Source organism: Triturus cristatus, chromosome 2_2 (genome assembly GCF_964204655.1).
Source record: "Triturus cristatus chromosome 2_2, aTriCri1.1, whole genome shotgun sequence".
In the NCBI taxonomy this organism is placed as follows: Eukaryota; Metazoa; Chordata; class Amphibia; order Caudata; family Salamandridae; genus Triturus; species Triturus cristatus.
The window spans coordinates 1139833796-1139848709 of record NC_140582.1 but is presented as its reverse complement, the minus strand read 5'-3'; the positions used below and the strand labels follow the sequence as shown (position 1 = coordinate 1139848709).

Sequence of the window (14914 nt, the reverse complement as noted above, 5' to 3'; positions counted from 1 at the left end):
AGCGACATTTTGTGGATTCTGAAAGAAAACAGGCAGTTCAATCGTTTGATTCATGTGGAACTGCGATATTACTTTAGGCATGAATTTGGGGTTGGTACATAGTACGACCCTGTTTGCGTGAACCTGTATGAATGGCTCTTGAATGGTTAGTGCCTGGAGTTAACTAACTCTTCTCAACGAAGTGATTGCTACTAGAAAAGCTACTTTCCAGGTGAGGAATTGAATCTCACATGAGTGGAGAGGTTCGAAGGGTGGACCCATCAGTCGGGTGAGGACCAAGTTGAGGTTCCACACTGGTGCTGGTGGGTGTCTTGGGGGAATTACTCGTTTAAATCCCTCCAAGAAGGCTTTGATGGCAGGCACTCTGAATAAAGAGAGGTGCTGCCTGTTTTGGAGATAGGCTGCTATTGCGGTTAAATGGATACGTATTGAGGTGTATGCCAGATTGCATCGGTATAGGTGTAAGAGGTAACAGATTATGTTTTGAATGGATGCATCTAGCGGGTTAATGTTAGTTACTGCAATAAATGACAAACCTCTTCCATTTGGCTGCATAGCAAGCTCTGGTATTGGGTCTCCTAGCCTCCTTAATGATCTCCATACAGTCAGGTGGCAGGTTTAGGTAGCCAAACTCTAGGACTTCAGGAGCCAGATCGCCAGGTTCAGCTGTTGCGGATCTGGGTGCTGAATTTCTCCATGGTTCTGCGTCAAATGCGCGGGTTTGATCCGTAGCCGTTGATGCGGCACCACGGAAAGTTCCAGAAAGGTGGTGTACCATGGCTGGCGTGCCCATGTTGGAGCGACCAGGATGAGTGTCAGTGAGTGTTGTCGCAGTTTGCGTGCCACCAGCGGTATCAACGGCGCTGGGGGAAAAGCGTACGCAAATCTGCCGGACCAGTTCATCCATATCGCATTGCCCTGCGACTGTGGATGTGGATGTGGGAACCTGGCGGCAAAGTTTTGGCATTTTGCGTTTTCGCTTGTGGCGAATAGGTCTATCTCTGGATGACCTCACTGTTGGAAGTACGGTTGGAGTACTGACGGGTGTAGCTCCCACTCATGCATCTGGTGGCTGTGTCTGCTGAGCAGATCCGCCATCTGGTTGTCCTTGCCTAGGAGGTGTTCCGCCATGAGGAATATGTTCCTCTGAATGGCCCACTTCCACATGCTCTGAGCCAGATGAGACAACTGTGGAGAGTGCGTTCCTCCCTGCTTCTGTATGTAGTACATGGCAGTCATGTTGTTCGTCCGGATCAACAAGACTTTGTTGCACAAGTGTACTTTGAATGCCTTCATGGCTAGGAAGATTGCCATCAGTTCCAAAACGTTGATGTGCATCTTCTTTTGTTGTATTGTCCATAGTCCCTGCACTGTGTAATTGAGTACATGAGCTCCCCATCCCTGGAGAGAGGCGTCCGCTGTCAGTATTATTTGTGGAACAGGCTCGTGGAACAGTCGGCCCTTGCAAAGGTTTTGTGGATTCCACCAATGCAGAGAGTTGTATGCCCGACCGCTCACCAACACTAGGTCTTTTAATTGCCCGTGAGCCTGATTCCATTGACGTGCCAAGCACTCCTGAAGCGGGCGCATATGTAGTCTCGCGTGCGGGACTATGAAAATGCAGGAGGCCATCATGCCTATCAACTGCATGAACACTCGCGCAGGAAGGGAGTGTTGGGGTTTGAACTTTGAGATCAGCATTTGCATGCTGTTGATCCTCACTAAATTTGGCTGAGCTGTGGCTGCCAGTGTGTTTATGGTCGCACCTAGGTACTGTTGGACGTGTGCGGGTTGGAGATGTGATTTTGGGTAATTTAGTGAGAATCCCAGACTGTGAAGGTGAATGGTGCGGGACATGTGGCTGGCACATTGCTGGGCTGACTTTGCCTGAACAAGCCAGTCGTCCAGGTAAGGGTAGACGTGAATGTGTTGCCTCCGTAGATGTGTAGCCACAGTAGCTAGGCACTTTGTGAAAACTCTGGGTGCTGTTGTCACGCCGAAGGGAAGGACTTTGAATTGGTAGTGCTGCCCCTGAATAGTGAACCTGAGATATTTTCTGTGTGACGGGTGTATGGGTATGTGGAAATACGCATCTTTGAGGTCTAGCGTGGCTAGTAAGTCTCCCTGTCTGAGCAGCGGGAGAACCTGCTGTAGGGTGAGCATGTGGAAATGCTCTGAGAGAATGTAGTGGTTGAGGGGTCTCAGGTCTAGTATAGGTCTGAGTGACCCGTCCTTTTTTGGTATTAAGAAGTACAGAGAGTACACCCCTGTCCCCTGCTGGTGGACGGGCACGACCTCTATTGCGCCTTTTTGCAGCATACTTAGCACTTCCTGCTGTAATAATGCTAAGTGCTCTGAGGACATAGGACGGTGCTTTGGCGGTATTGTGGGTGGAGTGGAGGTTAATTCGAGGCAGTAACCGTGTTGGATAACATCTTTGACCCACCTGTCCGTGGTGATGGTATTCCACGTGGACAGGAACCGCTGGAGTCTTCCCCCGACAGGTGTTATATGGTCGGGGGGAAGGGAGAGGGTGTCACTGTTGGTTTTTGGGGGAGGACCTGGTATTGCCGTAACCGCGTCCTCTGCCCTTTGTGCTGGAGCCACGATATCCACCTCGTGTGTTCTTATCATAGGTACTTTGTGTGCCCCCTTTATTGTAGGTTTGCTGTGACCCTTGTCCTCTACCCGTTCCTCTATTTCCAGGGCGACGATAGGAGCCACTACGAAATGTCTGCGTTTGCAGAGCCCCCATCGATTTCGCAGTGTCTGTATCTTTTTTTATCTTTTCTAGGGTGGTATCAACCTCTGGTCCGAATAAGTAGTCGGGGTTGACAGGCTGATTGAGGATGTTATTTTGAACCTCAGGATTGAATCCGGAGATTCGTAACCAGGCGTGTCGTCGTAGCATGACGCTGGTGTTTATGGCTCTCGCAGCTGTGTCGGCGGCATCCAGTGCACACTTAATGGATGCGTTTGTGAGAAGTTGTCCCTCCCTGATGAGGAGCTCCGCTGCCTCTTTGTACTCGTCTGGTAGATGTTGGAGTAGGGTCTCTAACGTGTCATAGTGTGAGCGATCGTAGCGAGCTAGGAGCGCCTGTGTATTGGCAATGCGCCATATGTTTGCCGCCTGGGCTGCAATCCTTTTGCCGGAGGTCTCTAAAACCTTGGACTCTTTGTCGGGGGGAGGAGCATCACCAGTTGTCTGCGAGTGTGCCCGTTTGCGAGCATTAGCAACTACGATGGAGTCCAGAGGTAACTGGCCTCTAATGTACGTAGGGTCCCCAGGTGCAGGCTTGTATTTTTTCTCGATCCTGGGGTTTATTACCCGTGCCCTGGTGGTTTCTTTGAAAATGTCCTTTGCTGGCTTGAGGACACCTTTCAACATGGGCAGAGTCTTTACAGTCCTCTCTGAGGATGCGAAAGTGTCCACCAAGAAATCGTCCTTGATTGTGTCTGAGTGGAGTTGCACTCCATGATTGGCTGATGCACGTTCAATGAGGGCGTTGAATGCAGCAGTGTCCTCTGTGGGAGACGTTTTTGCGCCATAAAGCTGCGTGTCCTGTGTATCCAGAGCAGCACATGGGTCTACAGGGTCATCCCAAACTTGATCAGGGTCCTGCTGGCCGTCAGGGTCCATATCCCTGAGGTAGGTGGTGTCGTCACCCATGTAGTCCTCTACTGCATCCGTGTCGGAGTGCGTCTGAGAGAAGGACTGTGGATCTGGGTAAGAGGTGTGGAGGCGTTCATAAAGAACGGGTTCCGATTCCGCTGGCAGTTTTTGCTTTAGCGGGATCCTGTAAGAGTCCAAAGCCTGCTCGGAAGTGATCTTCCGCTTTCGGAGCATGAGCCTGCCGGTGTCGGCGTCGATGAAGTGGGACGGTGATGTCCCAGTAGGAGTGTTCAGTAGATGGGGGCCTTGTCTGGGTGACACGTGTTCTGATCTCGAATAGTTTCGGCGCCGTGGATGGCGGCAAACCAAAGGTGATGTTGGTTGGTGCCGAAGGTGCCTTTTGAGCCTTTTTCGGCTCGGAGCCCGACGTGGCCTGGAGGGCTGCCTTTACTCTGATGCGTTGCAAGGACGCTTGAACTTGTCGCACCTGGAACGCCGACGGTTCTTTGGCGCCGAGTGGTTCCGTAGAGGTAGGTGTGGACTTCTTTGGAGCCACAGGGTCATCGAGTCGAGGAGAGGTAGTAGCTGTCGACGGCGTCGATGATTGGACCATAGTTGCTGCTTTCGAGGTGGATTGCGATGCAGCGGCCATTTTAACCTTAGTGGTCGGTGCCGATTGTTTCGGTGCCGGGGGCCGAGGCGCTTTGGCGGTACCGATGGCCTTTCTCTTTGGGTCGGCGCCGACAACGGCTGCAGCGAGTTCGGCCCCGAAGTCCCTTTTGGTGCGGTCGGAGCCGACGGGTTAGGCTGGCGTCGAAGGTGTGGTGGTCCTCGAGCCGACCAGTGTTATTTTCACTTTCGGTTTCTGTTGAACCGGTGCGACGATTGGTTTCGGTTTCGTGGAAGGGAAACCAGTCTTTTTGGGTAATAATGGCTCTCGCTGAATGTCCGAGGCCGGGCCAGAGGGCGGGGCCGAGGAACTGCGGGATTGGTCTTGGGTAAGGCCCGAAGGCGATCCCTCGACCGGAGCCGTAGACTGACGCACTGGGATATCTTCTGTTTGGACGGGTAGGCCCTGCTCGTCACCAGAGCTACCTTCTTCGGCCCCTAAGGCCTCATCGTAGTCTCCTACCTCACCGTCTGCTTCTTCCCTGTGAAAAAGCTCTTCATCTACGTCTTCCGATCTGGAACCGTGTTCGGAAGCGGGGCTGGAGGGTATGTTTTCCACGCTTTCAACATCTTCGTCCTCGGTGCTGAAGATGTTGGTCGGGGCCGGTGCCGCTTGCTGCGCTTCAAGTCTCGCGGCTCGTCGATTCCGTAGAGTCTTCTTGGATCTGAATCGGGCACAGGCCATACATTTCGCTTAGTCGTGATCCGGTGAGAGGCATTTGTTGCACACCGGGTGGACGTCGATATGTGGATATTTCGCGTGGCAGACAGGACACCGCTTGAATGGGGTCCTCGATTCCATCGTCGATGTTAGGGTCGATGGTCGGATATAATGGATCCGAAAAAGTTGTTAAAGTCGCTAAACTAACCAGTAAACTGTCGATACCGATCGGGAACAGTACCGACGAAAACTAAAGGCCTTTTGGCCTGAAAACTAAATTTTCCTAACTTGAGTCAAGATAAGCACATCCGAACCCAATGGCGGAAAAAAACAATCTGAGGATGGAGAGGATGCCCATGCGCACTGTGGTCCAGGGGAGGAGTCACCTATCTCAGGATACTTCGAAGACTCTTCCAGGACAACAACGTGCAAACATCCGGACCCAACACTAGGCAGCGATCTATGCACAGATATGAATTCAGCAGCCCACATGCCTCGAACCCAAGGAACATGCTCTGAAATTATTTTTGGAATGTAAATCTGGCTCTCCACTGGACCCAGCCCCGGCCTTAATCATGAATGAAATTGCTCCCCTCATTATTAACCCCCTACTCGAAATTTGGAACTCCTCTTTACTCACTGGTGTTGTTCCCTCCGCCTGGAAACACGCAATGCTAATTCCAATCCAAAAAAAAGCTGGCATTGATCCTTCCTGTCTTAACAACTACCGACCAATCGCACTCTTACCAAAACCTGCTAAAGTGCTTGAGAAAGCTGTTCAAAAACAACTATCCTACTACCTAGAATCAAACTCTTTGTTCCACGATACCCAATCAGGTTTCAGACCAGACTATAGTACTGAGTCGGCGCTAATTGAGGTATCTGAGTCGATCCGAGAATGCACGGACAGGGGAGAGGAGGCCATGTTGGTCCTCCTCGACCTATCCGGGGCATTTGACACCATCTCTCATGACAAACTACTGGCTCGCCTGCAAGAAGTAGGTGTCTGCGAACCTCCCCTTTCGTGGGTAAAATCTTTTCTCACAAACAGAGTCCAACAAGTGATGCTGGGATCCTTTCTTTCCTCTAAAAAACCACTGATTTGGGGCGTTCCGCAAGGCTCTGCCCTTAGCCCGCTCCTTTTCAATGTGTATCTCAAACCACTGGCAAAAGTGGTTGAATCCTGTGGCGTCAAAGTAACCTTTTACGCCGACGACACCCAACTGGTGTTCTCCTTCAAAGACCACTCTGAAAAATCATTCAACAACTTTCGCCATTGTATGCTGAATATCGCCTCCTGGATGTCTGCCAATAACCTAAAGCTCAATACAGATAAGACAGAAGTCTTATTTTTCAATCAGAAATCGCCCTTACCTTCCAATCTCTGGTGGCCGCCTGAACTCAACCCTTCCCCGGAACCAGTCCAAGCCGCCAGAAATCTAGGCTTTCAATTTGATAACACCCTCTCCTGTAAGACCCAAATCAACAAAGTCACCTCAGCTTGTTTCGGGAAGCTACGAATGATTAAAAAAAATCATCCCCTACCTACCGCTTGACTCTCGTAAAACAGTAGTCCATTCCCTCATCACCGCTCATCTGGACTACGCCAACAGCCTGTATGTAGGTGCTCCTACTTACCTCATTAACCAACTACAGAGAGTCCAGAACGCAGCGGCTAGGCTGATTTGCAATATTCCCTACCGTCATTCCATTTCACCCCACTTGATCAAACTTCACTGGCTCCCAATTAGACTGCGCATTCAATTTAAAGCCTTAACTCTGGCCTTTAGAGCTCTCAATGATCGAGGCCCCACCTACCTACGTCGCAGAATGAGGTTTTCACAAGCCCCACGAAACCTCAGATCTAACCATCTCCGCCTCATGATCTGCCCCCGTTTCCGTCTTTCACGCACGGGAGGAAGGGCCCTTGCAGTAGCCACATCCAAACTATGGAATCCGCTGCCCACAGAGTTAAGATTTCTGACGTCAGAACCTCTATTCCGGAAAAAACTAAAGACCTGTTTTTTTGCCCAGATCTAATACTAAATCCTCCTTTCACTTCCCCCTGACCCCCTGAGATAATGTCTTCAGCGCCGGGACACCTCCGGAGGTAGCTGTGTGCTCTACAAAATACTAAATAAATAAATAGAAAGAGTGAGGTAGAGTGATTGAGGTAGTGAGTGAGAGAGAGTGAAGTTGTGAGGTTGTGAGCTAGAGAGTGAGGTAGTGATGTTTTGAGAGAGAGAAGTTGTGAGATAGTGAGATAGAGTGGAGTAGTGAGGTAGAGAGTTATGTAGTGAGAGAGAGAGAGGTAGTGAAACAGTGATGTAGTGAGGGAGAGGGATGTTGTGAAGTAGTGAGATTTAAGCAGAGTGGTGTTGTGATGTAGTGAGATAGAGAGAGGTAGTGAAAGAGACAGTGAAAGTGAGTTAGTGAGATAGAAAGGCGCAGTAGCGACCCCCAGCTCCCCAGGCGAAGACGAGGAGGTTCTTGGCGCCGAGAGCAGTGGCAGGGTAAGGGCTTAAGCAGCGGGGGAGCGGATGTGGTCCGGCGACTAGATTGCCGACCTTGGTGCGGGAAACCAGAGTTCGACACTCGGGGTCGCGTCCACATCTCGTGATCCTGGCTAAATCCCTTAACCCCCCCCCTCGTGCCTGAATGCGCAACGTAACCGGCGCGCATGTAAAGCGCTCCAATACCTTCGGGCGAGTTCGCGCTATAGCGCTATATAAACAAAAAATAAAAAAAGTTAGGACAAGTACTTTACTAAAGCTGGCTCCTATTACTCCTTAATGTGCACCGGCATCCCCTCATTCCGAATGCACCGATCGTAAAGGAGTCTCCCCCGGGTGGAATGCTAAGTGGGCGCCATTGGTGCGGAGGGCGCAGGAGTCGGTGGAACAGATGCAAGCTGTGGCCTTAACTCTCGTGATCCTGGGTAAATCACTTAACCCTCCCTCGTGCATGAATGCGCAACGTAACCGGCGCGCATGTAAAGCGTTCCAATACCTTCGGGCGACTTCGCGCTATATAAATAAAAAAAAAATAAAAAAAAAGTTAAGACAAGTACTTTACTAAAGCTGGCTCCTATTACTCCTTAATTTGCACCGGCATCCCCTCATTCCGGATGCACCGATCGTAAAGGAGTCTCCCCCGAGTGGAATGCTAAGTAGGCGCCATTGGTGCGGAGGGCGCAGGAGTCGGTGGAACAGATAGTAACAAGCACACCACTGCCTTTCTCCGAGGCGAAGCAGAAATGCCTCGGAGAAACGCAGCGGCGGTTTTCAGATTCGGGGGCGTGGCTAAAAAGTGGAAAGAAGAGCAGGGAACACGCCCCCGAATCTGAAAAAGACGGAGCCTATTTGGAGGGACGGCTCTCTCCTCCAATGGCTGGCCTCCGTTTAGGAAGCCAGCCAATGGAGGAGAAGCAAAAAGAGAGGCGGGCTAAATAGCCACTCTAAGAATCATTAAATCTCCGGACTTCCGGTTCTGCCTCCGGCAGACAGGACGGTCCCTCGACCTAAGAAGGGAGGTGATAGCTGAAGTTAGAATTGCCACTTTTTTCAGACAAAAATACCAGATATTTTTTCAGTTTAGAAATTTCAATCGAATCGCCTCTTTTAATGCCAACAGTCTGACAAAGAGAGATGAACTAACCATTAGCCTGAAATTTAGTTTAAAACTCTGCCCTGCAGAATTTACAGGGCGCGACAGAGTGTGCACGCACACACACACACACACACACACACACACATGCACAGTCACACGCACACAAACTTTCAAAGCTTGGAAATAGTTTTGTACTTTTGAAGTGAATAAATGATTTATGCTTTTATTTACTGGGAAACATGCAAATCCTGATTAAGCAAGGTTTTTTTTTTTTGCAAGTCTTTATTTAAAACTACAGGCCTCAACAGTAAGTGTGCTCTATCAACACAAATTATGAAATATAGAGCAACAAATTACTGGCCAGGTGGCAAATTTAGGGTATGGGTACATCATGGAGGAGAGAAGATGAGGCAAGTGGAGGGAAAAACTGTGACAAAATGTAAAAGACTTGTGTAGAAAGTAAGCGAGAGGTGGCAGTAAGAGGGGCAGTACCAGGGAGAGAAGGTTGTAGGCTGGGTAGAAATGAGAGGTTAATTGTGAATGGAGAGGAGATGTGGATGTAAAGACACTGAACCAGAAAGACTGAAAGAGCCTGGCAGTAGGGAAAAGGGCTGAGGCAGTGTTTAAATGGGCCGGTACTCACAGGTACAGAGTACTGCCACTTCCTATTTTTATCACTGTTAATACCGGCACTTCGCTTCTGCCTAGCGGAGTACCAATACTCATGAAAGGTAGGCTCATTGGCAGCTGGTGAGCACATGGCTGTCCGAGAAGAAGCTGTCTCTCACAGCCTATGTGCATCTGTAGTCCTTAGCTCAGCCGCTTTTGTGTACGTCTGCTTGTTTCTTTGTGTGTGCGCACGCTTGAGGATATACAGCATTGTGCCAAACAACAACAAATAACGGTATGACATTAAGAAGTTGCAAATATTACAAAACAAGAGCATTTTTAACATACTATCCTGTTTGGCTTTCATTTTGTGTAATGATGTAACCTGTTTTGTTAACATAAATGCATTACTGTTGTGTTTTGATATGTGCTGCAACTGGTATAGAAGTTATGTATCATCGTATCTTGGGCTCAAACCCCGCCCATAGCCCCGCCCACTTGCCACAACTCTAGTTCATTTTAATGAGTACCTGCACTTATTTTTTCCCATTTAAGGCACTGCCCTTTTGAATACTTTTGCATCCAGTCAACTGACACCACACTCTTGGTCACCCACAATGCTGTTGGGATGAACTAGCTCCAATAACAGGACTTTAACCCAACCTTTGCACCCATCAAATAACACGTTAGTATTTCCCAGTTTATGTTGCTTAGTTTACGACATTCGGAAGGACAGAAAGTTGAAGAAGGCTTTGCTAGGACTCGAACTCGTGACCTGCCAATCCGCGTTCTTTTCAAGGAACGAGCATTCAACTTGCTGAGCTACATCGCCAGAATGACCTCATGATTCCCCAAACGTGAGCAGAGTTAAGCACTATAGAGCCAACACAGAAAATGAACACTACCCCGTTAAATCTGACAACATGCTGCCGGACTGGCCATAGCTGGCACCGGGCAATCCCCCCATGGGCCGCAGGCTGACAAGTAAACGTCACTCTTTACAAATTAAAGCAATTAAACGGGGAGTTTTCTGCTAAAACGGAGATCCTCCGCTGCCACGCTTCAGCAAAACGTTGAGAGGCATGCACGGAGATGATACAAATAACCTGTGGTGCAGAGTGTATTCTGGTCTGACTACATCCCGAAGGTAACTATTTATTTCGCTGAATAACTATGCTTTTATACTTGTGATGTATGAAGATCTAATTAAGCGCTTAATGCGCAGACTTGTTTTTTACTCTTAGTTGTTAAATCAATAACACATTTTGAAAAAGAAAAAACAAAAGAAAATCCTGGACTACAATAATCACATGACAGCAACTGGTGTTATGGATAGAAAACGGGTCATTATATGTCATACAAATATAGCCCAAGAGCATCATCAAACAGGTTTTCTATTCCCACAACAAGTACTTCTAAAGCGTCCTACCTTATAACTGCACCTGGAAGAGTCCGTCATAGCTCGTTAGGGCGCCATGAACATCCCCCCCCGGGCTTCACCTGCAAGAAGAAAAGGGAAGCTTAGAACAGTCTCAATGATTCCTTATTTACAATGTTTCAAACAGGACTGTCCTATTGACCTGGCGCTGGAGAAGGATCATGCCAACGTATGGAATGTACCATTTGCCCACTCTTACACTTACTACTGTACAAAGTAATTCTGAGACATACTTGGTACAGTAAGGAAAGGATTAAAGCCTCTGTGACATCCATACATTCACAAAGGAAACACCAAGGCAGTAGATAAGGAAATCTTTCTTCATTTCACTTAAATCGCACGTGCTCGGGTCACTAAGTTTCAAAAGTAAAACTATCCAGATATTCTTACAGAAAGATCTGTAGGCCTATTTGTGGATGCACGATAATCAGGTTTCAGAAGAAGCAGTGACAAGCAATCCTCCAGGTATGGCTAAAAGGCAGACAACCAGTACAGTCTGGGAGGCCACAAGCTGGTCATTGAAGCTTCTATCACACAAGACTCTGAGACGGTAAAACAAGCAGCCTCAGATCCATGTTCATCCAGAGCAAACAAGCCTGGTCTTGCTGGCAGGATGAAATACTCTTTCAGGCTGATGGTCCGCAGAAGCAAGTAAATCCATCCGACTTTATATGAAAAAAGGCGTTTTTAGGATTGGGACACTGAAGGAGGTGATATGCACACAGGGATGCAGCCTCTTGATGCAGTCCCACATATTGTCCTAAACTGCATCAGGGGATGGAGCACCAGCTTTTCTTCTAACTTCTTATACCCAATAGTGAAATCCTCCGCCCAGCTATTGTATTAAGATTGCATTCCCTTTGTGATTGTTGGCTCGCTCTCTCCCAGGTCACTGCTAATTAAATGCTGGTGAGTTTCCTCCTGACAGGGGACACTATTGCGCAACTCCCAAGCATCATGGGCTACCCATGAGGTTGTATCTACTGCTAAGGTGAAAAAAATGTTGCAGCCACACTAATGCAGAAAACGGATAACCTAACAAAATAAGCACCCGCGATTTTGTTTCTAATTGCAAACAAAGGCAAAAGGTGTTCATAGTTTAAAACGAATAAGTAAAAATGCCATTGTCTAAAGCTGGCGTGCATAGGTTTGTCAAATTACCTATTAAAAAACATTTTTAAAAACTTCACGATCGCTGCAATTAAAGCAGAAATAGGCCCAGTAGCCCCGACACTTAAATGCACTACTTTGTAGCAGGATGTGCACTTTAACCCAACAAAACGCGCACTCGCATTGAAGGAAGTCAATCTCTGAAGACCCACTTGCTCCCTTTTGTGGGGGGTGAGCAAATTGTGAATGATAATAACATTCTACTCGCACACCACACTCTCCCTCACGCACACACTCTCCCTTTCATTTAGCCCTCTTCATCCATAAATCAATGTAAAGTCTGCTCGTCGATGTCAGCGTGTGATAAATTTGAGGGAAAAAAAATGAACGAGAGCGCCTCTAAGGCAGAAGTGAAAAACACTATAAAGGATTAGCTTGTGAAATTTGCCCATTACCAAACTAGCAATGAACCCAACACCAACGATTCTAACAGTTGTGGCGCTTCTATAACACTTCTTTGCTTGAAGTAAATATAACAAGCAGTGGCATAGCCAACAGGTCTCGCCTTATAAGTGTTTAGCCATGCAACAGTTGATGTTGCACCAAGGATATTGTTCTGGATAACCAAACACTTATAAGGTCCCAAAGGCGAGACCTATTGGCTATGCCAATGCTGGTTTAGAAAGTTATGGAGTGGAAGGAAATATTGACTTTGAATGGTAATGAAAAAGGAAAAAAAGCGTTGTTCTATATGTAACCTACGCACACACCTACACATTTGTAGGATACGGTCTGTCACTTGTGAATCAAGAAGGAATATGCTACTTACCAGTATGCATCTGTTCTTGGCATGTAGAGCTGCAGAGTTGTACACTTAGCATAGATCGCCATCTGGTGTTGGGCCCGGATGTTTGCAGTTTGTTTTTCTTCTTGGACAGTCTTTGGAAGTCACGAGTTTGGTGACTCCTCCTTCGGTCCGTACTGCGCATGGGCTTCGGCTCCATCCTCAGATTGTTTTTCGCCAACAGGGAAATGATGGAGCTTGGTAATCACAGTGAGAAACCCATGTGTGTAGTATCTAAATAAGATGTACTGGAACGGATACAGGTAGCCGGGGAGGCGGGTGGGCGTGTACAACTCTGCAGCTCTACATGCCAAGAACAGATGCATATTCCGTTTGAGGCATATGAGCTGCAGATTGTACACTTAGCATAGATTATATAGCAGTACCCAACCCTAGCGGCGACCACCGGTATCCGTTGCAGTGGTTTGAAATAGTGTCTTTAGTACAGCCTGGCCCACTCTAGCTTGCTGCTTGGAATGCACATCTACACAGTAATGTTTTGTGAAGGTGTGCGGTGTAGACCATGTGGCTGCTTTGCAGATGTCATCTAAGGGTATATTCCCTAGAAAGGCCATAGAAGCCCCTAACTTTCTTGTAGAATGGGCTTTAGGCGGAACAGATAATGTTCTTTTAGCCTTTTGGTAGCAAATCTGTATGCATTTTACAATCCACCTAGCTATCCCTGATTTAGAAATGGGGTTGCCTTTATGTGGTGGAGAGAAGGAAACGAACAATTGTTTAGTCTTCCTGAAGGGTTGCGTTCTTTGTATGTAGTATAGCAACGCCCTTTTCACATCAAGTGTGTGTAAGGCCCTTTCCGCAACAGATTGGGGTTGCGAAAAGAAGACAGGTAATTCCACTGATTGATTGAGATGGAAGGGGGAAATGACTTTGGGCAGAAACTTCGGATTTGTGCGAAGTATGACCTTGCTGTGATGCATTTGTATGTAGGGTTCCTGTATGGTGAACGCTTGTATTTCACCAACCCTTCTAAGGGAAGTGATAGCTACAAGGAAAGCTGTTTTCCAGGTGAGAAACTGTAGCTCGCATTTGTGCATTGGTTCGAAGGGCGGACCCATTAGTCGTGTGAGAACTAAATTTAGATTCCATACAGGGGAAGGTGGTGTCCTGGGAGGAATTACTCGTTTAAGGCCTTCCATGAAGGCTTTAATAGCGGGCACTCTGAAGAGTGATAAATGCTGTCTGTTTTGTAGATAAGCAGCGATCGCTGCTAGGTGTAGGCGTATGGATGAATATGCCAGGTTACACCGGTGAAGATGGAGCAGATAGCATATGATGTGCTGTATGGATGCATCTAGAGGGCTGATTGTATTATTACGGCAGTAAATTACAAATCTTTTCCACTTTGCGGCATAGCATGCTCTAGTGGTAGGACGTCTGGCTTCCATGATGATGTTCATGCAATCAGGGGGAAGGTTAAGGTATCCGAATTCTAAGATCTCAGGAGCCAGATCGCCAGGTTGAGCTGAGCTGGGTCCGGGTGCCTGATTTCTCCATGGTTCTGGGTTAGGAGGCATGGGGATAGGTGCAGTTTTTGATGTGGCACCACTGATAGTTGTAGTAGCGTGGTGTACCACGGCTGCCTGGCCCACGTGGGAGCTACCAGAATGAGTGTGAGGGAGTGCTGTTGTAGCTTCCTGACCACTAATGGAATTAGTGGGAGAGGTGGAAAGGCGTATGCAAATCTGCCTGACCAGTTCATCCATATCGCATTGCCCTTGGACAATGGGTGTGGGTATCTGGCGGCGAAGCTTGTTCATTTTTTGTTTTCGTGGGTGGCGAAGAGGTCTATCTGAGGATGCCCCCACTGTTGGAAGAATGGGTGAAGAACTTGTGGATGCAGTTCCCATTCGTGTAGTTGCGTTTGTCTGCTGAGCAGATCTGCCATGGTGTTTTGTACGCCTGGAACGTGCTGTGCCAGGAGAAAGATGTTTTGGGGAATTGCCCATCTCCATATGCTCTGGGCTAAGCGGGAGAGCTGGGGAGAGTGTGTCCCCCCCTGTTTTTGTATATAATACATCGCAGTCATGTTGTCTGTGCGAATGAGGACTGCTTTGCCCGAAATCTGTTTTTGGAAAGATTTTAGGGCTAGAAAGATAGCCAAGAGCTCCAGATGGTTGATGTGGAGCGATTTTTGCTGTGGCGTCCATAGACCTTGCATGGTGAGGTGTAGGAGGTGCGCTCCCCAGCCGGAGAGCGATGCGTCCGCTGTTAGAATCACCTGAGGAACCGGGTCCAGGAACGGCCGCCCTTTGGAAAGGTTTGTGGTGTTCCACCACTGCAGAGAGTGATGTGTGCGGCCGTCCACCAACACCAGATCCGTGAGCTGACCCTGGGCCT

The 14914-nt window shown here is 48.2% G+C and overlaps 1 protein-coding gene across 2 annotated transcripts in view; it reads right to left on the bottom strand.

Moving 5' to 3' along the window:
* The window catches only part of PTPRA (protein tyrosine phosphatase receptor type A), a 991956-nt gene that overhangs the window by 754540 nt on the left and 222502 nt on the right, over positions 1 to 14914 (bottom strand). Inside the window, exon 2 of one of the 2 annotated variants that reach the window (XM_085642677.1) lies at positions 10591 to 10661. In XM_085642677.1, coding sequence (XP_085498803.1) covers positions 10591 to 10620 — 30 coding nt within the window. In that variant the 5' untranslated portion in view covers positions 10621 to 10661. Of the gene's footprint in view, positions 1 to 10590; positions 10662 to 14914 lie in introns of those variants that run through there. The other variant, XM_085642678.1, reaches the window with a different exon arrangement.